At 44.5% G+C, this 24,146-nt stretch overlaps 1 protein-coding gene across 2 annotated transcripts in view; it reads right to left on the bottom strand.

Moving 5' to 3' along the window:
* Positions 1 to 20,109, bottom strand: part of CHMP4B (charged multivesicular body protein 4B) — a 34,331-nt gene extending 14,222 nt beyond the window's left edge. The window contains exon 1 of one of the 2 annotated variants that reach the window (XM_073309896.1): positions 19,683 to 20,105. In XM_073309896.1, coding sequence (XP_073165997.1) covers positions 19,683 to 19,872 — 190 coding nt within the window. In that variant the 5' untranslated portion in view covers positions 19,873 to 20,105. Of the gene's footprint in view, positions 1 to 19,682 lie in introns of both variants that reach the window. The other variant, XM_073309897.1, reaches the window with a different exon arrangement.
* Between the last annotated feature and the right edge of the window lie 4,037 nt (positions 20,110 to 24,146).

The raw sequence follows: 24,146 nt of genomic DNA on the forward strand, positions 1-24,146 counted from the left end.
GAAGAGAACATTCTGTGCTACACAAGAATATCCCCACCAGATCTTTCACATGAGAACATTACGTCTTCCAAACAGACATGCCCAACCAGTATTTATGTTAGGTACTGAACCAAAACTCAGATGGAATTAAAATATCCTTATTAACTCTAATCTATATCTAGATCTTTTTACTTTTGATCTACAGCATATAAAATAACCATCAAGATACAAGTGAGATTGTTTGCCCTTGAACAATGTACATTCCCAGGATGTTTGCAGGCTGCTTTAATAGGCCAGACTCAGCGGCAGACAAAACTCAAGTCTAATTCCCAGACACACTAGAGTTCTACCCTGCAATCAAATCCACTAGCCTGTGTCCTGAATCCACTCGGAAGCCTGTGTATTGTAAACAGGACTTCCTGACTTAGAAGTGATAGACAGCAAATGATTATGGCAACAAAGCCAAGCAATTGTGGCCTCTAAGTCATGTCACTGTAACGTCGTACATATATTTAAAGGATAGAAACACCAAGAAAGGAGACGACTTGTTAAGACTAGTAAAATTAGGGTATAACCATGAGTAATAAGAAAGCAGACTGAATATCAGAAAAGTTTCCTGACCTTAAGGTCTACAGACCTGTGGTGGAGCTTCCCAAGGGAAGTAATAGAAGTCCTTTCATTTGGGAGACGTAAAACTAGATTAGATAAAATACAGAAAAGTGTGCAGTAAGGGACAATCCTACATCAGTAAGGGAATGGACTAAACAGTTTTAACTGGTCTTTTCTGCTTCATCAGTGACTGTCCACTACCTATCCACTGATGTATCAGTTCCTCTTCTCCATTTCTAATAGGGACTACTAATCCGCAGCCCCCTTTCTGCAGCTACGGGTCTATGAACTACCACTGACCATAAACAACTCAAGCTATCCTCCACTTGTCATACCACAGAGTGAGACTCCATAACATTTCAAATCTGATCTGTCAGATGCATAGAGTGGAGTAGTGGCTTGGGAATGTAAGAGAGCCAAAATTACTTCATTCAATCTTTACAGCATATTGTGGCTTTAGAGGCTAGACCCCCACAAAGGAGACTCAGACTCAGTGTTGCAACACTTAACTTTACACATCCTGCTGCCTAGTGGAATACTCAGCCCAGGCTCCCCATACAACGCATGGAAGAGATAGGCACCTAATAAAGGGATCCACAAAAGCCAGCATGCTGAACAGGGAGCTGCTTAAGACAACCAAGGAGGTACATATGAGCTCCTGTTGAGTCTTCCTGTCTCTTGTGTCCCTTTCTGTCCCCCACTGTCTTCCTCCTCTCCTATCTCCCTCTGTTGGCTTTTCACCTGATCCTGAAATCAACTGCACAAGATGAAATGGCCCATCCAGCTCTGATAGGCCTAAGTACTACCAATGATGGAGGGGGACATAGCCAAACCAAACAGATAATGTCCCTAATTAGAAAGGCAAAATAGGGTCCAGAGAAACAGCTGTCATAGCCAGTGATGAGCTGCCAAAATCTTAACAACGGGTTCCGTCCTCACCCCATGAGGGGGTCGTTGCCCACCCCCGCCCCCCGGGACTCCTGCCCCATCCAACCCCCCCCCACGTTCCTTGACACACACACACCCCAGGACCGCTGCCGCATCCACCCCCTTCCCCTGTCCCGACTGCCCCCAGAACCAGGTAGGAGGGTCTCGTGGACCACCGTAGTGGGTGCCCACCCCACCCCTAAGAGCCAGAGGCACCTGCCGGGGGGCGACGTGGGGAGTCCTGGCGGTTCTTACCTGGGGCAGCTCCCAGGAAGCATCCAGCAGGTCCCTCTGGCTCCTAGGGGCAGGGGAGCAGCCGCTCTTCCCACTGATCACATCAAAAGTGGCGCCTTAGGTGCTGACTCCCTGGGTGCTCCGGGGCTGGAGCACCCACGGGGAAAATTTGGCGGGTGCAGAGCACCCACCGGCAGCTCCCCACCCCCAGCTCACCTCACCTCCGCTCCTGAACGCACTGCCCCGCTCCGCCCCCGCTCCCGGCTTCCCACGAATCAGCTGTTCGGCAGGAAGCCGGGGAGGACTGAGAAGCAGGCCGTGGCTTCCCACTCAGGCCGAGGGTGGCGGAGGTGACCTGGGGTGGGGAGCGGTTCCCCTATGTGCACCACCCCCCCCGGTTACCTGTTGCAGCGCGGGGCAGCCCTCCTCGCGCGTTCCCCCCACCCCCACTCACCTCCACCCCCCTGGGCCTGAGCGGGAAGCTGCCACTTGCCTCTCAGCCTGCCCCAGCTTTCCACGCGAACAGCTGATTCGCAGGAAGCCGGAGGGGGGGGCTGGAGAAGCAGAGCAGGGCAGCGCATTCATGGGAGGAGGCGGAGGCGAGCGGGGCAGCGTGTTCATGGGAGGAGGCGGAGGCGAGCTGGGGCGGGGCGGGAGCTGCCAGTGGGTGCTCTGCACCCACCAAATTTTCCCCTTGGGTGCTCCAGGGCTGGAGTACCCGTGGAGTCGGCGCCTTAGGCGCCACTTTTGGCTGGTTAAATTTAGAAGCCCTTTTAGAACCAGTTGTCCCTCGCTGAACAACCGGTTCTAAAAGGGCTTCTAAATTTAACTACTGGTTCTTGCGAACCAGTGCGAACCGGCTCCAGCTCACCACTGGTCATAGCTGACCTGCCCAGCCCAAACTATCTGTCTGTGACTGACCAACGGCCCTATATCCTGAGAAGATCAACAAATGCTGCATTTCCCCCACATTTACTATTCTACCTCTTCTCTCCCTTCTGTGTCTGTCTTGTCTAAAGGAAGAAAGACATAGCGTTCCCAACTCAAAAACTGAACAGAACTAACCCTTTCTTCCCCACCAACGAAGGCTGTTTGACAGAATAAAAGACCAACATTCACCCTCTCCAAAAATGATTCTGGTTTCACAGGTTTTGATTATGTTTATTTTGCATAATCACTCAGTTTGTTTCAGTATTTTTGCCTTGTTTGTATTCTTTTCCTTTTGTGTATTTCAATCAATAAATTTCTCATTTTTGGCATAAATTTCCTGATGCATTGTCATGGTATTAAACTGTCTGAGGTCTCCATATATCAAACTTTGTGTTTCATGTTGTGTGTTTCATGTTGGACAGTTAGTCGTGTTAATGCTATTAACTCTGAGAGCACGTTGGGATAAAGAGCCCAAACTGCTGAGCTATGGGGTATTCTGGGGCAGGACTCGGTCCCTCCTGTTGAAATTGCTCCACTTTGTCTGAATAAATAGTTTGTGGGGCCAGAGAAAGAGTGACCATGACTCTCTAGCTCAGTGATTATGGCACCCGCCTGGGAAGTGGGAGGCCCATTCCAGTGACTATTATACTAAGTGGAACGATTACAAAGGAAGGACTGAGCGCCCTACTGCAGAATATCCCAGAACCCAGTGTTCAGGGCGCTCTCAGGAGATGTGGGTTCAAATCCCTGCTCCACATCAGGCAGATGGAGGAACTGAACCCAGGTCTCCCACATCCCAGGCAAGTTCTCTAACCACTGGCTAAAAGCTGTAAGGGGGCACCACCACCTCTTCTTCTGACAGCACTGCTTTGTATGGGGCCTGATCTGTTAGGCAGCCTCTGAGCATACATGGGCTCTGCTGGTGAGACAGATGGGGCAATGCCTAGTTTGAGGATCCCACTGGAGCTCAGGCATGAGCTAGGTAACCAGACTGAAGCAGCTACATGCATGTCCAGTGGCAGATTTTTTGGTGACTAGGAGACTTTACCACTGGAAACTTAGGTGCCTAGGGAATTTAGCTGCCTACAGGATTAAGCAGGAGCTGAGCAGGGGTTTTGAGGATCTAAGTTTTAGACTTGGCACCTAAATCCCATTGTGGATCTAGCCCTGATACCCCACAATTCCTCCTCTTTTTCACTTTTTACGTGGTTCAGAAACTGCACCATTGGCAATTTTCATACTTGTAACTCTCTGAAAGAATGGAGAAACCACACCATGAGTTTATACACTTGTAACCACAAGTAAATTGGTGTATAATGATGACACGGTCAGTATTTCTTCAAGGCTATCAAACAGATGCATAACGGATTAAGCAAAGGTCCACCATAACGATTCAACTGCAGGACTGGAACCCAAATATGTAGACTAAACTAGCTCTGAGGTGACAGCTGTGCTAAAGGTGACCATCGAAAGATGAAAATTGAAAAGATTTCTGTGATATACAAAGGAGGCCTGAAAAGTGGGAGGAGGTTGTTTTGTTTTTAATTCCCCCACTTTCTCTTTATATCAAAAAATCCAAGTCTTGTTTAAGGTTTATGACATCAGATAGAAAGAAGTGAAACCTGATTGGGAGAGTAAGTGATTTTTATTCAGATGATTAAAAGCTTATTTTTTTAACCACCACTAAATGCCACACAAAGTTATATGAGGCCACACTCCACCCATTCAATTAAGGACAGGTTCTTAGAGGCTTTTACTGTAGATGCACTCAATGTTTTGGAAGGGTATGAGGCACCGCCATGCAGCCTTAACTGAGTTAACAAAATTTTGGGCAGTGACTTTCTACTGTAAAAATAAGTGTGTGTATTTCTCTGTGTTTGGGATGGAGAAGGAAGGGGAGAGAGGAGGGGTGGAGCCTTTCAGACCATAGGTGCCGTCTTACTCAGATCACGGGGGATGTTCAACCCCCACTCCGCCCCAGGCCCTGCCCCCACTCCACCCCTTCCTGCTCTCCTCTGCCCAAGGCCCCTCCCCCACTCCACACCAAGCCCCCACCCTTGCCCCACCTCTTCCTGCCCCCACTCCACCTCCTCCTTCCCCAGCACCTCCTGCATGCCACTGAACAGCTGATCCACAGCAGAAGGCACTGGGAGGGAGAGAGGGGAGGAGCTGATTGGCAGGGCTGCCAGTGGGTGCTAAGCACTCACTTCTTTCTTTCTGTGGGTGCTTCAGCCCCAGAGCACGCACGGAATTGGCGCCCATGTTTCAGACCTCCTTTACACATGATCCAAAACAAAACGGTACAAAGTCAGAAAGTGTTTCCTCTTTACAGGCCACATTTAACTTGATGTGTGCAGAATTGATTCTAAGCTGTTCTCACACACTTCCAAAAGTCCTCCAGGCATTCTGCTTGGCCTAATTCATGAACTCTGCAGAGAGCTGCCACTTCAGTTAAAAACACCAAATTAGGAAAGCAACTTTCTCATATTTTAATGCACTATTTCACTTGAGCACAGAACAAAACAATACTTCAAATCAAAAGAATAAGCTGTCTTAGAATGGAGTATTTTAATTTATGAAACGTCCAACAGTGAAAAACCTAATTTCTCATATCTACCAGCGTCTTGGGTGGCTAACCAGAAATTGTGAAAAAAATATCCTCTAGCAACAGGGTGACCAGATAGCAAGTGTGAAAAATAGGGACGGGGTGGGGGGTAATAAGTGCCTATATAAGAGAAAGCCCCAATATTTGGGGCTGTTCCTATAAAATCGGGACATCTGGTCACCCTATCCGGCAAACACCACACCCAAGAAACCTGAAGGGAATGGAAATACTGTTTAACATGGGGGGAAAATTCAACTTAATATAGGAAACTAATTATAGTCTTTACTACAACTATTGTTGTGGTAGCAGGCTTTTTATATATTGCAATCAATGCTTTAGGATCACCACAGGATTTATGCTGAGGTGTGTATTCAAGATGTTTTTGTTCTGATCTACAGCTATTCTATATATGAACTTAACTACTGTGTTTAATTCTGAAAACTGATGAACAGTTCTGCCATCTTTTTCTAAAGCCTGTGGAACAGTCCTTGCTATCTGCATATATACATTTTAAGTTGTGATGTGTTGTCATGGTAGATAATATAATTGTATTAAAAAATTCACAGTGAAGCCAAAACTATAAATATTTTATCAGAAAGTAATGACAGTAGCTCCTCTTCCCCCCAAATCCACTATAATCACTTCATACAAGTGCATAAAAAACTGACACCTCTGAATTTTTCCCTCTAGCATCTCATTATTTTACACACACAAAATAAAGAAGCATGTTTGAAGTCAAAATATAACAGCTATCTTTATTCTTTATGAAGATTGCTATTACATTAGGCAGCTATGAAAGAGGCAGACCACCCTTGGGATCTGCATATTTAATTAAGCCGTTGCTATTTCCAGGATAGTAATTACAGTAGCAGACAACATAACCTAATACCCAATTTAATTTACTGTGGAATTGCTCAAGCAGAAACAACTGTAACCACACATTATGTTTAAACGTTTATTCTCTAGACTAACCAGACAAATTTCCACACAAGACAAAAAATTGTTTGATGCTAAAGTAACCATCAGTACAGCTACCTGAAGGGAACACAGATTTAAGTTTACTTGTCAATGCACCAATTTCTTCAAATATTCTCACTCTTTTAGATTAAGAGGCTGTATTTGATAAGGTCTTTGGGACAGGGACCTGATGGGTTTTCTGGGAAATGCTTAGTACACCTAGTATTACCTATTTTTACAGAACCTAACATTTCCTTTGGAGATTAGAGCATGTGGAATAAAGACATTGTTATGCACAGTATATACTTGTGAGCGTGTAACTGTTAGTACAGCACCTGGGCCTGCAGACATTACTGCAATATTTAATAGGGTTATAAATCCAGCTGGTTTTGGGAAGCAGATATTGGGGCAGAGGGTGTGTCTATTACAGGATTACCCAAAGTGGTTTTGCTTCTGTGCAATAAAAATTCTGAAGAAAATAGATATTTGCATTTACTAATAGCCCAATCCTTCAGTCCCTCTGCATACAGAGCTCCCCTTGACTTCAACAGAAGCTCTGTGCATGGAAGGACTCTGGGAACAGGCTTAGAAAGATGCTAAACCACGAGTTTGTTCAGTGGTCATTTTAAAGGATTGTTAGCTTACTGTAGCAGGATCATGTAGAAAGCTCTGACAGATTTCCATATCCACCTCCTAAAAAAAGGTCTGGGCTGATACAAGAAGAGATAGTTACCAATGGATTTAGAATTTTGCCATTTACAGAAAACAACAAAAATCAACTGAAGTCAAAGATTCATCACTAGAGCATTCACAAGACCATGATGGTCTCTCTCCACTGAGAGAATTAAACCAAAGAACAGCAAAAATATTCTAATGCACCATCACACAAGAACGATCATACAGGACCATACCAACAATACATAGATCAATATCTTATTTCAGATAGCGGCAGATACTAGAGAAAAGTTTTACAGCCTCCACAATTAATTATGCACCAACAAGCTTACAGGATATATTTCTTCCTAACCTTTGGCAGTTTGTGGTTTGGCTTTAGACCTGAAGCAGGAGGATTTCTGTCCATTATAAAGTTATCCTATATAATGTAATGGTGGACAGAATTCAACTAAATCTTCTTGTCATTCATATCTAATTATTTTGAATTTTACTATGTTCTTTGGTTCAGTAAAACTTTATCGCAGCAAATGCCATCAGTTAATATGCACTAAAAGAAAGCATTTCCTTGTATTAGTTTTAAATGTATTGCCTTTAATTTAATTGGCTGATCCCGGGCTCTTATTATGTATGGTGACCAGACAGCAAGTGTGAAAAATCGGGACAAGGGTGGGGGAGCCTATATAAGAATAAGACCCAAAAATCGGCACTGACCCTATAAAATTGGGACATCTGGTCACCCTATCATTATGTGACACTAAACAGGAGCACAACTTCTCGGTATCATTATTCTAATACATCTGTCATCCTGTTACCATTCCAAACTAAGTAGACCTAGGGCCTGATTTTCATTCCCAAGGGCCTCTTTACTGCTCTCCCAGAGGGAAGGCAAGACAAATAAAAAGCAGCTGGATTAGAGGCAGCTAGATTTGGAATGTCAGCTTCAATTGCTTGAAAGAAAAGTCATTTTAAAAGAGGGAGATTTTTAAATTTAAAGTCAGACTTATTAACATGTTGCTAGTTGTTTCCTTTTTCAGGTCTTCAGTTGCAAAGTGGATAGTACATTCTTGTTTCTTTATTTTCCCACTTTTTAGCAGAATTTCAGTTTTTACAGAGAAATTTTTTCTACTAAAATTTCACACTTAAATTCTCCACTATGATGAAAAAGATGAATCCAGAGCCTCATTAACAACCTTACAGTGATAACACCACAGATTCAAAAGACAAGGTTGATAACCAAATAGTCGTTCTATCTCTGCAGCCACCACCACCTTTCAATTCAGGAACTTCCACAAGGGAAGAAAACGGGAAATGCTTCAATCAGGCTATCCTCCTCTACCATGGTTTGCAATCTGAAGTCAACGCAACAAGTCATGTAGGTATTTTTGAAAATCCCACTTTAAGAATAGAATTTTAGATTCATGTTTGAAAATTTTGGCCTGTATATAAAAAAAGTTCACAATAGCTTTTTATTAATGTAACACCTCCACAATTTTTAAAGTGAAAAAGAAAAGATTTTAATAAAAATACTATTTTAGCCCCAGATGCTGCAAACACTTATCCACAAAGCTTACCTTTACATGATTGAATAGTCTCATTGTGCGTGAAGTTAGGGACCTGCTTTAGTGCTTGTTGACTCAGGGCCTTAGCATTTTACATTTTATTTTTCGTTTATAGCAGTTTTAAAGTACCTTATTTGAATTTTATGAAACGCCGCTATTGGCAGTATACTAGAATTTACAAAAAAAACCACCTGAAGAACCTAAGAATATATAGGGTTTCATATACCCACAAATCCAATTTTGATATCTGAAGCGAAAAATGTGTTGCGTTTGGGGAAAACAGAAGAACTGTCTGCATTAAAAAGTACTGTGAAGAATCTGAAGTTCTGTTATTTTACTTAATACAGAAACAGACACGCTGTAAAGATCTGCAGGTAAGTGAACTTACCGGATTCCCCCCCGTCCCGAGCCTGACCTTCATGATTTTAATCTATCTCTGTTGTCCTGCAGCTACCATTCTTTACCACAGAAAACAGGATCACATATTTGATACAAAAATACTGAAAGACACCTGGCCCAGCGGAAACTCAAGGTATAACAACATCTCTGGTCAGTAAGACTGAGGAGAAATTTAGACTTAAGCCTACTCATTGCTTCACTCTAGAAAGTATGACAACTTGAGGCAGTATCTTATCAGAAGCACACATCTCACTAAAACAAACAAAGGAGGCAAATGTATATATTTGGAAGGAAAAAAACCTCTAAAAGCAACCTCAAAATAATGGTATACCAACTGTCAACCATACAGAAAGAATATAAAATGGACTAATTTATTAAACCCATCTATCCCATTTGCCTCTCTCTTCTGGACAGATCCCACTGTTTTCTATCATCCACATAATAACCCTAAACACCAGAGTAATGAATACTTGAAAAATATCTAAAAGATGTAGATTACTACCATATAACTGTCTTCTACACAGATACTTAACATAAAAACTTAGGCAACTGAAACAAAAGCATGCATTAATTTAGCTGTTCTGTACACATATGAGTCCATACTCCTGGTGCCCACAACACAGACAAGAGTCTGAATCATCAACATAATCCCATTTCAAAGGCAGCAAGGACAAACAGCGGGTGTCTCAGACTCGCGGTTTGGCAGCGTTAGAGCATATTTTAAAATCTCAGATAACTATTCTGGCTCTCTCAGTCTAGCAAGACGCAGCAATTTATCTACAACATGTCAAGAAACTCCTGAGACGAGATTCTAATTAAAACAAATCTTGACATGCTCTCCAACACTACATGTATACATTAAAAACAAAGCATAGATTTCAAGGCCAGAGGGGACCACTGTAATCATGTAGCCTGACCTCCTGTTCAACACAGGCCATAGAACTTCCCTAAAATAGTATAAGAGCCCAACAGCAACAAGTTATATGCAAAGTAATCGGATAAGATGGTTGATTTTAATCTCACCCACTGAGCACAATCCTTGTTTAAATATGATTTTATAGGGCACCAGATGGCTCAGGGGATTAGTAACAGAGATACAGAACATTCACCTCTGCATAACTGGTCATTCTGTGGCATGTACCAAACAGTGCTTATCTCAGTCCAAGTCCAGTTTCTATTAGACAAGTGTCTGCTTACATGATACAAGAGCCAGCACCTCAACTCCCCACTCAGTGCCAGAGGTGAGGTGGTCCCTCTGGGACGTAGGAGGAACCTTGCAACATCAGTGCCATATCTCTTCCGTGGATTATGGCACAATAGCAGCTATATTATAGTTATAACGGAGGCAGACTTTCCTTTTTGGGCACTTGTAACTGAAACGTTATCCTTGAACACCTGGAGCCTAGCACAGTAGGCTGCAGGACATTTCTGCAGACAGAGTACTTACCTTCCATTTTAACTGTGTGGTTTTCCACATTGTAAAGAATAAAAACCAAGCTTTCAGGAAATGCTGTTGCGATCGCTTCCTGCACAGAAGAGAAAGAGCACACGACCATTTGCACGCTGGCAGGAGGAGGAGAAGGAAAGGGACGGCACACAATCCAGGAAGGAGTCAGAGAAGACAATAACAATATGATTCCTCATTGGTCACTGACTGGAACTTAAATTCCAGCGTGAGGAGGAACAACAGTCAGCTTTAAGCATCTGAAGTTGCAGAGTCTGGTTTAGAAATAAAGCTGAATGCCTAAAAGCTTTATACTAGACACACAGAATCTCTAAAATTTTCCTTTAAAAATGAAAACTTTACCAAGGTGCAGAGCTCCGGATACGTACATACAAGCCCCAATGTTTCAGAATGACAAACAGATGAAGTTCTGAAGCATCATTCACCAAGCTAAACTATGTATAGTAAGTGATTTTCCTAGCTCAAAAAGCTTCATACTGTAACTAGTACACAGGTAGGACTGTTTCCATTTTAAAAACTACCAAACATGTTTAACACTACTATACAGATATTTGAATTAAACAGTATACAGACTGATCAACTTTCAGTTTCCAATTAGAAAAAAAGCTATGAATCCTAACAATATAGAAGACAACTCTAGCACCAAAAAGCCACATTAACAGGTTGTTCAACTATGATACAAGACACAAATATTCCTTTCCTCACTGCCAACTCAAAGTGGACTGTTAATTACTGTACAAATTAAAGAGAAGTCCTTGTATATGGTTAAAGAATTTTTTGAAATGAGTCCTATAAAAACTTATCAGAACGGCAACATAAACTGAAACCAACAATTTTAATACTTCACATTTGTATACCTTCCATCTGAGGTCTGCAAAGCATTTCAAACCACTGATTTAATTAAACCTAACACTGCTCTTGTGTAAGGCTTGAAAAACTCATCTACTAGTTGTCCCTGGCAATTTTGAGGGGGTGACATCAACAATTGCTCAAAGAGGTGTGAAATCATTCCAAAAGTGACCTGATAAAGTGGTGTTTTCCTAAGTATGCAGAAGACAAGCCAGCATCATCTGTTGCTCCCAGTCTTGGGATACAGCTGGAGTGTGAAATTAACAGAGGTCTGGTCAGTTCCCTACTGCATTTGAGATTCCCATGGGTAACAGTGCTACTGACTAGAATCATGTCAATTTTGCAGCCTGCCAGAGGAAAACAGCAGAGGTTGTCATTGAGGCTATTCAGAGGGGACCACCACCTAAGAGGCTGGGTGGGAGTAGAACAGTAGATGCCCAGACTCCCTTACAGCAGCCAAGTGGATCAGGGCTGGGAGAGAAAAGCTCCTCTCTCCCAACAGCAGGGGCTTCTATTTATCTATCACCCCTAGGCAGAGGCTAATACATGAGATAAAGTCTCCCCCCTCCACCCCGCAGGGCCCTGGGAAAGCATTTTGGTAAGAATCCAAGCACCAATCCTTCTCTGCCTTGCAGCCGTGGGTAGGTTCAAAGCTTTCACCAGGGAACTGCTAATGGCATTCAGTGATGGGGCTCCAACTTATCTTTCACTTCTGCCTCCATCTAATAAGAACCTAGTAAGATTTTCCACAGACCTTTCCTTGTAAGGTAGGCAATGTCCTCATTTCAAAGTTAAGTAACTTGCCCATAACTAAACAGTGAGGCTATTAGAACAGATATGGGGAAATGGAGAGCTGGGTTCTAATCCTGATTATGACTACTAGATACTACTGCCTTAGGCAAATTAAATATGCTATAGCCCAAACAGAAGTTATGGGCTTAATGCAGAAATTACTGGGTGAGATTCTTTGGTCTGCATTATGCAGGAGGTCCCTTTTGGCCTTAATGTCTATGAATCTATGGAAAAACTGCAAAGCAGTATAAAAATATATGTATGAAGTACCGTGACAGGAATCAAAGCTTGGATACATGGGTGGGCAGAAATGCTGTCAAACAAAAAACTTCCTCATTTTTGTGTAGTTCCCCTTTCTGAAATTAAATGCTACCATGGGGTGCTGCTGTGGTGTCTCATCCCCCGCTTCCCCAGGGATGTTCCATTTTATTAGGTTATGGTCACTATTACCAAGTGATGCAGCTATATTCACCTCTAGGACCAGATCCTGTGCTCCAGTTAGGACTAAAACAAGAATTGCCTCAAAGCCAGAAGTGGGCAAACTACAGGCAAAGGTGGGCAAACTAGCTCCTGGCCCAGGAGGTTAGCCCCTGGCCCCTCCCCTGCTGTCCCCCCTCCCCCGCAGCCATGCCACCGCATGGGCAGTGCTCTGGGCAACCTGGCCGTGCGCTCATGCAGGGCAGCGCAGCAGCGTGTCTGGCTCTGGCGTGGCTCCCAGATATGCTGCTCTGAGCAGCATGGTAAGAGGACGGGGGGTTGGATAAGGGGCAGGGGGTCCTGGGGGCAGTCAGGGACCAGGGGGCGGTTGGATAGGGGGTGGGATCCCGGGTGGGGTGGTCAGGGGACAGGGAACAGGGGGCGGTTGGATAGGGCAGAGGTTCGGGGGATGGGGGGAGTCTGGACGGGGAGGGGGGTTAGATAGGAGGTGGAGTCCCATGGGTCCTGGGAGGGGGCAGTCAGGGGACAAGGAGCTGGGGGTGGGTGGGGGGGGAAAATAGGTGACAGGTTCTGAGGGGGATGGAAAGTGGGAGGGGACAGATAGGGGGCAGGGGCCAGGCTGTTTTGGGAGGCACAGCCTTCCCTACCTGGCCCTCCATACAGTTTTGCACCCCAGTGTGGCCCTCCCGCCAAAAAGTTTGCCCACCTCTGCTCTAAGCTAAGCAGACATCATTTCAGACAATCAATAAATATTCCCTGGACTTCCTGTATGAAGAAGTGTTAAATCCTCAGCTGTCTGACATCAGCTCAACAGGTGCTTATAGCTCCCAGCTTAGCTTCAAGGCAGCTGTAAACACAATCACACTGTATCTCCTTATCACACCCCGTTAAGCACTGAACCACCAATTTCCATAGCAAGCACAGTAAGGTTATTCCTGAAGGCTACAAATTATGATTATTCAGCTATTATTCATTCCTGACACATTTGGTGACTAGCCCACCCAGGCCATTTTGCAGCCTGAAGTGTAATATAATCAAAAACCTAAAATTAGTAAATTGAATCACCTTTTCCACTATGGCTAGCTGCCTACAGGGCACTAGATGTGAAGTTTTCACCACAGAGGAAAGCTTTCAGCATCAAAATTCAGCTCTTGTTCGCTCTAAAACAAAGTCAGTCCTCTCATCCAGTCTGCCATTGGAACATCTCCAGATCAAACCCGTGAAAGTTTTGTTTGAGAAATGAACAGACGAAAGTGGAATATAGTGAAAGTTCTTATGCACAAAGAAAAAAAAACAGACAAGAAGAGAACGTAATTACACAAACATTTGATTACTGTGTTTTGAGGAAGTCTGTACACAAGAGTTAAAGCTAACCTATGTCTCATACTCACCTCCAGCCTGGAGAATTTGTACTTACGTTTGGTGAGTGGGCCAATAGAAATTTTAATTATTTTCCCACATTGGAAAAAAATGATAACAAAAGTATTCATATTGGATCTGTGACAAAAATAATCTAAGTGTAGCACTGAGTCTGTGCTATACCAATATTAATTTACTAAATCTCCTCACATCCTTATGAAGTAAAGTGAGCATTATCCCCATTATACAGATAAGGAAAATGGAGACAGAGGCAGATGTTAAGTGTCTTGACCAGGTCATCGAGTATGTCAGTTACCGCTGGGTTCAGAAGTCAGGACTTCCTAGGTTCCAGTTCCATGCTCTGAAAATGCTGGCCCCATGAAACACTCTAAGTTGTATGTATTGATATTTTAAGTCTTGCATTAAAACATAACACATCCTAAAACGGATTGCCTGCTATAACAAAAATTTAAGCCACAGAACAGTTTTGCCCTTTACATAACAGACTTCTGGTGTACATGCCTAAAAGAGGATTCGGGGCGAGGATGGAAAAATCTAGTAAATATCAGTATTAGAAGCATATTTAGCAATACAAAAAAATAAAAATCAGTAATTCTTGTTAATGCATCAGATATGGTTGGAATATAATTCTAGCAAAATGTTGACATTTTGGCACTCTCTAAACCAGTCACAGCACTAATTATCCATAGAATCACGTCCTCTCTCAAATGGCTGGTTCAATTCCTATACATACATTTAAGCTGCTTTACTTTTGATGAATGATGTCAAATAACTGAACTAAAACCACCCACATGGCTTGGCTAACATATTGCTTTTACATGTGTACAAAACAGAATTCTATACAGATCTACAAATCCACTTAAACAACAAAAACCATGCACATGTTCAAGAGTGAAGTTCACACACTGCTTAAGCCTGTCAAGGTACTGAACACCCTCAGCTTCTGACTTCAACCAGAGACGGAGGTGTTCAGCACCTCATAAGATCAAGTCCTCAGTTTGCACCATGAAAAACTGGTTTTCTGTGGATTTTCACCCACTAACCAGCTGAAAGCTCAGGCTGTCAGCGCCGGGGTAAGGGGATGCCCCAGCCGTAAGCCCAGCACCAGGCTGACAGCCAATGCAAGCAACCCAATGTCTATACCAGTGTAGTCAATAGGCAGACTCCGGTCTGAATCCAGACTGCCAGACACTTTTCAGTGGACCAATGGGGCAGAGGGGATGCGTGGGCGGGACATCCATAGGTCACATGCTCCCCCCACCACTTCTCCAGTTACCTCTGAAGGGGAAGCGAGGAGGGGCACTCCACCTGGCAGCAGTGCTCTCCCTGTCCCAAGGAGGGAGCAGGGCCGCTGGCTTCCGGATGTCCCAAGAAACGGGGGGACACGTGCCCCCCTACTAGCCACAGCTACGTGTCGCCTCTGCGTGTGGGCTGAAGCTGAGCTGGAGCCATGCAGAGCCATGTTTCTGGTCCGAGCAGTCCCCATCCCGTGCTCCCCACCCTGGCCTCATACCCCCCACTCCTAAGCGGTCCCCAGAGCCCACCCAACCCAGTCTCATGTCCCCTGCCCCCGAGCAGACCCCAGAGCCCCCGACCCTGGCCTCATGTCCTCCCTATCCCCCGTCCTTTGGGGCCAGTTCCCAGAGCCCTCTCCAGTCCCCACCCCAACCAGCCTCTTTTCCTTCCCTGTCCATCTCCAGGCACCTGCTTCTGCTACATCCCAGCCTCCCACCATCTGGAGTCTCCCTGGGCCCTCCGACTACCTGGCGCCTCCTTCCTGCCCCTCTGCTATACCAGCCCTGAAAGGGGCATCTCACTGCTAGCTGGATCATAGTCCAATAGTTTCACTGCCTGACTCCAAGCTCAAAAGTACTCACATTCACACCATTTTGCTACCCAGATCCCAGCCCATACTCATTCCTCTTCCCCCCGCCCCATCTCTGCTACTTGGCTCAATATGGGGCATGGAGGAACATTTGGAAGAGGTGAGCAGCAACGCCAGGCGGCTCAGGCCAGCCCTATGTATCCTGTTTTCAGTTTAGGGAAATAAGGACACCTAGCAACCCTGGGCAGTGCGGGCAAGGAGCTGGCAGGCAATCCAGGAGTGGGGGCGGGGGTGTGTGTGAAACCAGACTACCACCATATTTTCGAAGGAATTCACACAGAAAAATGACAAAACAAAAACACCCTACCACCCATAGGGGAAAACTTCACAAAATGACCACTCCATATCTGACTCTCAGTCCTCATCCTCAAAGGAAATCTGAACACCATCTTCAAAAGATGAGCCTGGGAGCTTAAATTCATAACTTTGCTAGACACCAAAAATCATGGTTTTAATAAAAATACTGGATTTATGACTTCTTATAACACTCTGGAATCCACTAACCCCCCCCCTTTTTGTCCTATGACTGCAACAGGACTAACGGGCCTCTTCATCTTGAAGGGTCCCTTAAAATATGTGTTTACTTATGCTCAACAATGTCCCCCTTGTATTTAGCTGTGATTCCGAGTACCTTTCCCAAACTTGAAGAGCAGCTCTGTGTAGCTCAGAAGCTTGTATATTCAATATAGAATATATTCATGTAATTTTTAAGAAAGGTTTTGTAAATGAGTTCCAATAGTTCATGGATTAGGGACTCAATCTTATGGGGTTTTTAAGGGGTTCCAGGGGCTAATCTTTCTATCTACCCAATGGGACTCAGTGCTCAGTCTAGAAGATACCATCAGAGATGCTTAGTTCTGCAGTTCTCAGACTGTGGGTTTGTATCTCCAGAGATCATGCTTGTTAACAGCAAAAATATTTTTAAAATAAATAAATAAAATAAAGACATGAGAAATAACAGACATCAACCCTATTGTCCCTCTGCAAATGTGCGTAGAGAGAGTCAATCCCTTACCTCTCTCTAAAAGTGCAAAGTTTCAAAAAGTTCAATAAATAGAAGATTGTTGGGAGCAGAATAGATCTGGACAAGGAGAAGAAGTCTGGAGATAAATGTGAGACGGGAGGGACAGGCAGAAGTGAAACTGTTTGAGCAGTATATTCCAGAAGTCTTGAGGTCTTTCTGAGTGTACCCTTCGTTGATTTGAGATACCATTCTTTCACTAGAAGGGAATACCTATAATGGCAGCAGGACACAAGAGAGACCCAGTTTGGGAATACGAACCATTCAAGAAATATATGTTTGCTGATGATGTTTTAAAGGAAGTCACACCAGTGAACTGGTGGAAGTCACTTAAGCACTTGGATTCAGAGACTGTTGAAGTGATAATCTCACTTTTAACAGCTGTAGCTTCTGCTGGTATAGAAAGAATATTTTCTCACTTCGGACTAATTCATTCCAAACTGAGAAATCGTTTGGGACCTGAAAAAGCAGGAAAGCTTGTTTTTCTTTTTCAGTTTATGAGCAAACAGGAAAATGAAGGTGAAAATGACTGAGTTATCTGCAGAAGCTAATATTTTAAGTTTCTCATGTTGACTTGGCTGACAGTAGATTTAATTTGTTTTTTTTTAAATATATTTCATTTAACTATTTTAGTTAAAAACAATTTTAACAAAACCAAACCTGATTTGAAAAAACTTGAATGTTTAACTAGATTCAAAAAATGCATATGCTTTTGTTAAAATATTATATGTTTGCTGTTGAAGAAAAAAATCCAGAATACATAACAGTTATTGATTTAGTTAACTAAAACAATTTAAATGTCTGTCTGGTAATGTTCTCCTCCTAATACAGCATGGCAAGAAAATTCTCCAAATATTAAATGATTAACCTGTTGAATTGGAGATAGTTCACCTCCCAATGACTTCATAAGTATCTGCTGCAATTACCTTTGGTAAATGAAATAACCAAACAATCATTCATTTTCTGATATAGCTGTAAAACTAATCTGAAAAGTTTTCAAAATAAATCACTTTAAAAATGTATAGTGTGTACCTTCTAAAAATGAAACCTGCATCTATCTCTGAATTGTGAAGAATATGTATTAAGGTTATAACAACCGACAAGAATGCACTTTTATGTAGAAATCCATTATTAAATCGCGTCTTTCTGACTAGTGATTTAAATCATGATTTATATCAATTTGATTTAAATCAAATCCACCCTGGAACAGATATCTTCAAATTCTTTGATTTAACCTGTTATTTTTTTTAAGTCTGCTCTAAACCAGCAGGGACCTGCATACTAGGTAGCTTTTGTACTTTTCTGGTTACTTGAAGTTAAGTTTCCCAGCTGTAAGACACTGCCAGTAATGCACCCAAGCTCAAACTCTTTATTATCTTTCTGACATTCCAATAGGCTATCTTCTACACGGAAATAGAAGTCAGCATTATACCAGACACACTCACCCATCATGACATAATCATGTGATAAAGTGTATACTTTAGAACAACTTCCTAAGCTAAAAACCTGCCCTTCCCTAATTGCCATTATAGATGAAAATTTGTTAATATAGCGTAAGTTTTACACTTTCACATTCCCGCCCCCTCAGACACAACCATGGCAGCCCCACTTACCTCCCCCTCCCATAAAATCATTTTGGGGATCTTCTACAGCTTTATTTGTCTACTACAGCTTTATAAGCTCCTAGTTACCCAGTTATTAAAACAAAGCGATCAATAAATACTCAAGGACAAACACAGTGCCTTCTATCACAGGATCTCAAATCACAAGTGTTAATTAAGTTTCACAATGCTATTAGGTTTTATCCCGATTTTCCAGGCAGGAAACCAAAGCAAAAAGAGGAGAAGTTACTTGCCCAGGATCACACAGCAAGATACAATCAGAATCAGGACTAGAATCTAGACCTGACAACCAATCCCACAGTGGAACCACTAGATCAGGCTACCGCCAATGGGTTTTACACCTACCATATCAAAAAGGAATGCTTACATTTTCAAATGGACCAGTTTTAGAAGATCAGCAGTTAAGTCCCACTGCACTGAAGCTGAAGACAATTTTGTCTCATCCACACTAGTGGAACATTTGCACAATCAAGTGCAGGGAGACCCACTGTCAGCAATAGGTCCACTGTCAGAGTATAAGTCTAAATAGTTCCCTAATGTTCATGCACATACAGAATGTTGGTTAAAATTTACTAAATGCACACAGTGTTTGGTGTTGTACAGAAAGACTTTTATAGAGTTTCTGCTGTAAAGAACGTATAAGTAACATACTCCATCATACAGTGTATAGAGAACAGGTCCAATGAACTGAGGGTAGACCGTGGTATGTTTTGTTCTGTCTCCAGGCATTGGTAGCAGGTAAGTCAACCAATATAAATGGAACTTAAATTGAAACTTTATAAAACAAAGGCCTGGGAAAGTAGCCCCTACAAGTCACCATTTGATAGGATCGCTTTCCAGTGTATCTAAAAAGAAATGATCCTAGAGTTCACCTGACAGGGCAGCCAATGCCAATAGCGTGTGGAACTTAATCCTATAACCCAGCAACAAGATGGACTGTTCAAGGAATCAAGATTCATATTAGGACTAGGGATCAGTAGAACAGACACAAAGCTACTTTGGTGGCCACCGCCCCTCCCCACCGCAGATCAGAGAACAGTCCCACCCGTGCCCAGGGCTGAGAGAGCAGAGGGCTGAGCCTCGGCCAGAAGGAAGTGATATTCTGGGCAGGTTCTCACGCCGTGCCCAGGGCCTTGGGACCCCCAGGTCTGCCCAGCCTGCTCCAAGGCCCGTCCCTACGGGCACTCCAGCCTGGGTGCTGAAGGAGGGCACAGCCAGGGCTCGGGGCTGAAGGCCCAGAGCAGGGACCGCCGGAGAGCCCAGCGCCCCGCCAGCACGGACCGGTGGCTCCACCCCGCTGGGCGGCGGGCCGCCATCCGCCCCTGCGGGTTTCCCCTCCCCGGCCCGGCCCCTCACCCCGCTTGTTCTTGGTGCCGTGCTTGCGGGCCGCCACCAGCTCCTGCTCGATCTTCTTCTCCAGGAACTCCTGCTTCTTGCTGAGCATCTCCTCGGTGTCGCGGAGCCGCTGGATGGCCTCCTGCGGCGTCGGGCCCTTCCCGGCGCCCTTGCCGCCCGTCCCGAACAGCTTCCCCAGCATCCCCGACATGGCCGGGCCGCGGCGGGCAGCGAGCAGGAGGCGAGAGCGGGGCAGGCCCGGCGGGGGCAAGGAGACGGACGGCGGAGAGGCCCTGGGCCGAGACCTCGCAACAGCCGCTCCCCGCCCGGCGCCGCGCGGAAGACACTGGCCCCCGCGCCTCCGCCTCGGCTGCGCCCTCCTGACTCACCGCCGCCTCGCCCGCAGCCGTCACTCCGCACCACGGCAACGGCGGCTCCCCGCCCACGCCACGTCTCCCAGCCCCCACCGCGGCACCCCGCCCCCGGGCCCGGGGCCCGAACCGAGCAGGGGATGCTGGGAGCTGTAGTCCGCAGCTCCGCTCTCGCCTTGAGGAGAGCGTTGCATGCTGGGAGCTGTAGTCCCCACTTTTGCTCTCGTTTCAGGGCAGCAATGCATGGTGGGAGCGGTAATCCCCACCTCGGCTCTGGCCCTGGGGCAGCAGTGCATGCTGGGAGCTGTAGTCTCAAATGCTCACGTTACCCTGAGGGAGCTGAATTTCACATTGACCCCCCCCGCCCCGTCACCCACCATTACATCATCATCATGTGATGAACATATCGTAGTAAACTTCGTGACGTAAGAGGTAGAGCCATAGCGACCGCACTGAGACTTCCGGCCCTTCCGCAGCTTGTCGGGCGGCAGGAGGGAGCGGCCCAGGGCAGGGAACGGAGGGGCCGGGTACCTCCAGCCTGGGTCCCTTGCGGCGGGTCGGGGCGCTGAATCCATAACAACCGGAGCCCGCTCGGACACCGCCGGCTTGGGCTGCAGCCTGTTCACCTGTCTACACGGGCTGCGGCTGGTTAACACGTGTTACAGCGCGGAGAAGCTCCCTGGCAGAGCTGCTCGGGCCCAGGGGGCTCCCAGACCACCAGGCCCTGGCTATGCTGTAACTCCAGGGGTCTCCTCTCCAAACCACTAACTGGACATCTCTAAAATTTCTTCTGCCCTCATCCTGTCACTCCCCTTCTTTGCCTGGGGCGCGCCGCAGACTCCTGGCAGCTATGGTTAGACAAACCCTAAATCAGAATAGCACTAAACTTTGTGGGTTTAGTAACACTTTGAATAAGAGCCACTTCTTGGTGGTTTAATTCACTCCCTCCTACTTCTGTTTCTCTTCTCCCCTCTGATCTCATCTATGACAAAGATTCCTAGAGCTCCAGTTGTCATAGCATCTCTTCACTCATCACCACACTTTGCCTAGGACCTCATAACTGGTGGCTGGAGAAAAACAAGCAGAGCATTATGCTTAGACAACCCATGCTGGACTGTTTCATAGTAGCCAATCTAGGAGAATTAGGAAAGGATAGACTTGATCTTGCAACATCATTATGGCACAGAGTTATCTCTAAAGAGGCTTGGAGCCTATCCCTGCAGAACAGAAAAGACTGAATGGTAGGAGAGAGAGGGGTAAACCACACCACCTCTGGGAGTTCACCCCCTAGTTATTAATTCATCTTTCAGATGGGAAGGAAGCAGGATATAAAAGATCCCCGCTTTTATTCTAATATTGCCATAGTAATAGGAAACATACAAGAGTTAGACCACCTACAACTGTCAGGTTGTCTGTCCCCACGGATTGGGGCCAAGTCAATAATACTATGAGAAACTTCACAGAAAAATGCAGGTGCTACAGACAGTGGTCCTGGAAGATCTTCTTTGTGAGTCCCTGTTGAATTAATGTCCAAGGATGGTGCTAGGAAGTGTTGGTGGTATAGGAGGGGACCATCCTTCAGGTGTGACATAACACTGATGCCCTGAGGATGTATAATCATTACAGTGCCTGTTTCTTGGAGGGGCACTAGCACCGGTTTTGTGATCTAATTTCAATTTTGCTGGGTCCTTCAACTCCCCTGACACATTCATTGTATATACTTTTTAGTGCCTTACCTAAATGATACTATAATGCCAAAAAGTGGTCATGTTCCACACTAGAGGCAGCTGCATTTCAGTGACAGAGGACACAATTCTTGTGTAGAATTAACATTGCACTTTGTTTAGTGTGGGACAAAAGGCACAATGTAAATAATAATAATACTAACAATTGCCTGGTTCTTACACACAATAAAGACATTAATCAGATCCTCATGTTATGCCTGTGAGGTAAGTATTAGACCCATTTTGCAGATGGGAAGTTAACAGAATGGTTCATATTCATCCCTGCTAACTCCAGTGAAGTGTGAAAGCTCAGTTTAAGTAATTAACTTGAGCAAGGTCACACCAAATAAGAGGGAACAGGAACGGAGACCCCTGCGTAGCATGTTGACCAATACTGTCTCTTTGTTTTCTTGTATTCCCCCCTCATTCCGTGTGTAGCCATCTGTTATCTCATCTTATACTTAGATTGTAAGCTCCTGGAGACAGGGATGTTGGATCATATTAAAGAAGTTCTGTATTAAAATCACAAATGAATTTGATTCCCCATAGTTTAAATTCCAGGGTATTACTAATTAAGAGGTCTCTTGGTTTTTGGTACTGTTTCTCTCCCTCTCTGTGTGAAACTTGCAAGCTGCTAATTGTGTTAGTACAGTCTAAGACAGAGTCTGTTCTCAAAGCAAATCTTTGTAACAACAACTACTCACAGAGAGAGACTCAAAGCAATACTCTGTAACAACAGAAACAGCACCCAGAGACTCCCCATCCTTTTGTTGTATTCATCTCGCTTTGTTAACAATTGTGATTAAAATAGAGATAGAGGATGTATGTGGATGGATGCTTGGTGTGGATAATAACTGAATGATCAGGGAGGTGCCAGCCTAAGAATCCAGTGTCCATCGGCTGAAGAAGGCGTCAAGTGGAAATAACCAGAGGACCCCCGGAGGGCAGGCTGGAATCCACCCAACAGCCTCAAGGATGGGAGAACCAAAAAACAAGATAACATCTGGCAGCACGAAGCCATCAGGAATGTGCCATCTGCTGATTGATTCAGCAACAGCATGATGAAGCAATTCCCATAGATTGGCATAGGAAGAAATTCCTATAAAAATGGACTCTAGAAAGTGAGAACTTTGGGGTCTGATTCTGCAAACCAACTTCCAGGAGCATCAGATGAGCATCTGACAAGGCCCCGCTCCCTCCTCATGTCCAGGCCACCTGGCCAGTGGCTTGGCATGAGCAACTCTAAGGCTGGTAACTATGATAACAACCTTGCAGAACTTGTGTGTGTGTGTATGAATGAATGTATGAATAAATATGAAATTGAATGGAATGTTATAGCTATAACTAACTGCTTACTAGGATTCCTTCTGTATTCACAATAAATGTGACAATTTGCCTTTTCCCCTTTAATAAGATCCTACTGGTTTTTATTTTATTGGTATAACATGGACCAGCTTTTTGTTCTGTTTGTACAGCACCTAGCACAATGGGTTCCTGGCCATGACTAGGGCTTTAAAATCCTATAATAATACACTACACTGTGCCCTCTTCACTGCTCCTCTGTATATATGCAGAATATTCTTAAAAATAAAGACAATTAAAGATCACGTGTTTTAGAGGACTTTTTTCTAAAGTAAACCCTGGTCTCTTCCTGGCAGATCTCTTTCAACATCTGAGTTTAAATTTCAGGCAGCAGAGCTGCAGGCACATGAGAATGTCTTTAAAAAAAATTACAAATCAATCATCTTTCTATCTCTGTCCAGCAGAAGAAAATAGGATTCACCTATATCTACCTATTTCTTGAGGGATTCTCAACAGGACATTACAGCAGCTTGTGGAACCAGCTGTCACAGCTCCAGATTGCTACTGTGCAGCCTGAGAGATGGCACAGCCTGCTGCTCTGACACACAGTCACACATTGTCTCTCCTCAGATGTAATTGGATTTCGCAGCCTCCACCAGCCATGCAAGATACTCACATGCTCAGAGCTTCCAAGACAGAAGCTCCACTATAAATACAGATCATTTTCTCTCTTGTTCCAAGACCTCTATAAACCCCGTTCTCTATTTCAGCATTTAGATTTTCCTTCTTGAAGAGCAAGCATGCCAGCCAAGCTGGGTGGAGAGCTGGTACTTGGAAGTCAGTGCTAGTTTTTGGATGTAAGGGTAATAAAATAAGGCAGCTTTCCAAGACACAGACGAGTGAAAAACAATGAAGAATCCCTCAGCCTCTGACTTTTCAAAATTATGTTACTTGAAGTTCTATTTGTATTGTCTCTCTAAGACCTGGATTACTTTCAATACAGGCAGATTGGGCAAAATTGCTTTTAGCATCTTGCTGAACATTTGACTGGCTACCCTACGATCACAACTGATTGAAAACAGAGGATA

This window comes from Lepidochelys kempii, chromosome 13 (assembly GCF_965140265.1).
Source record: "Lepidochelys kempii isolate rLepKem1 chromosome 13, rLepKem1.hap2, whole genome shotgun sequence".
Lineage (NCBI taxonomy): Eukaryota > Metazoa > Chordata > Testudines > Cheloniidae > Lepidochelys > Lepidochelys kempii.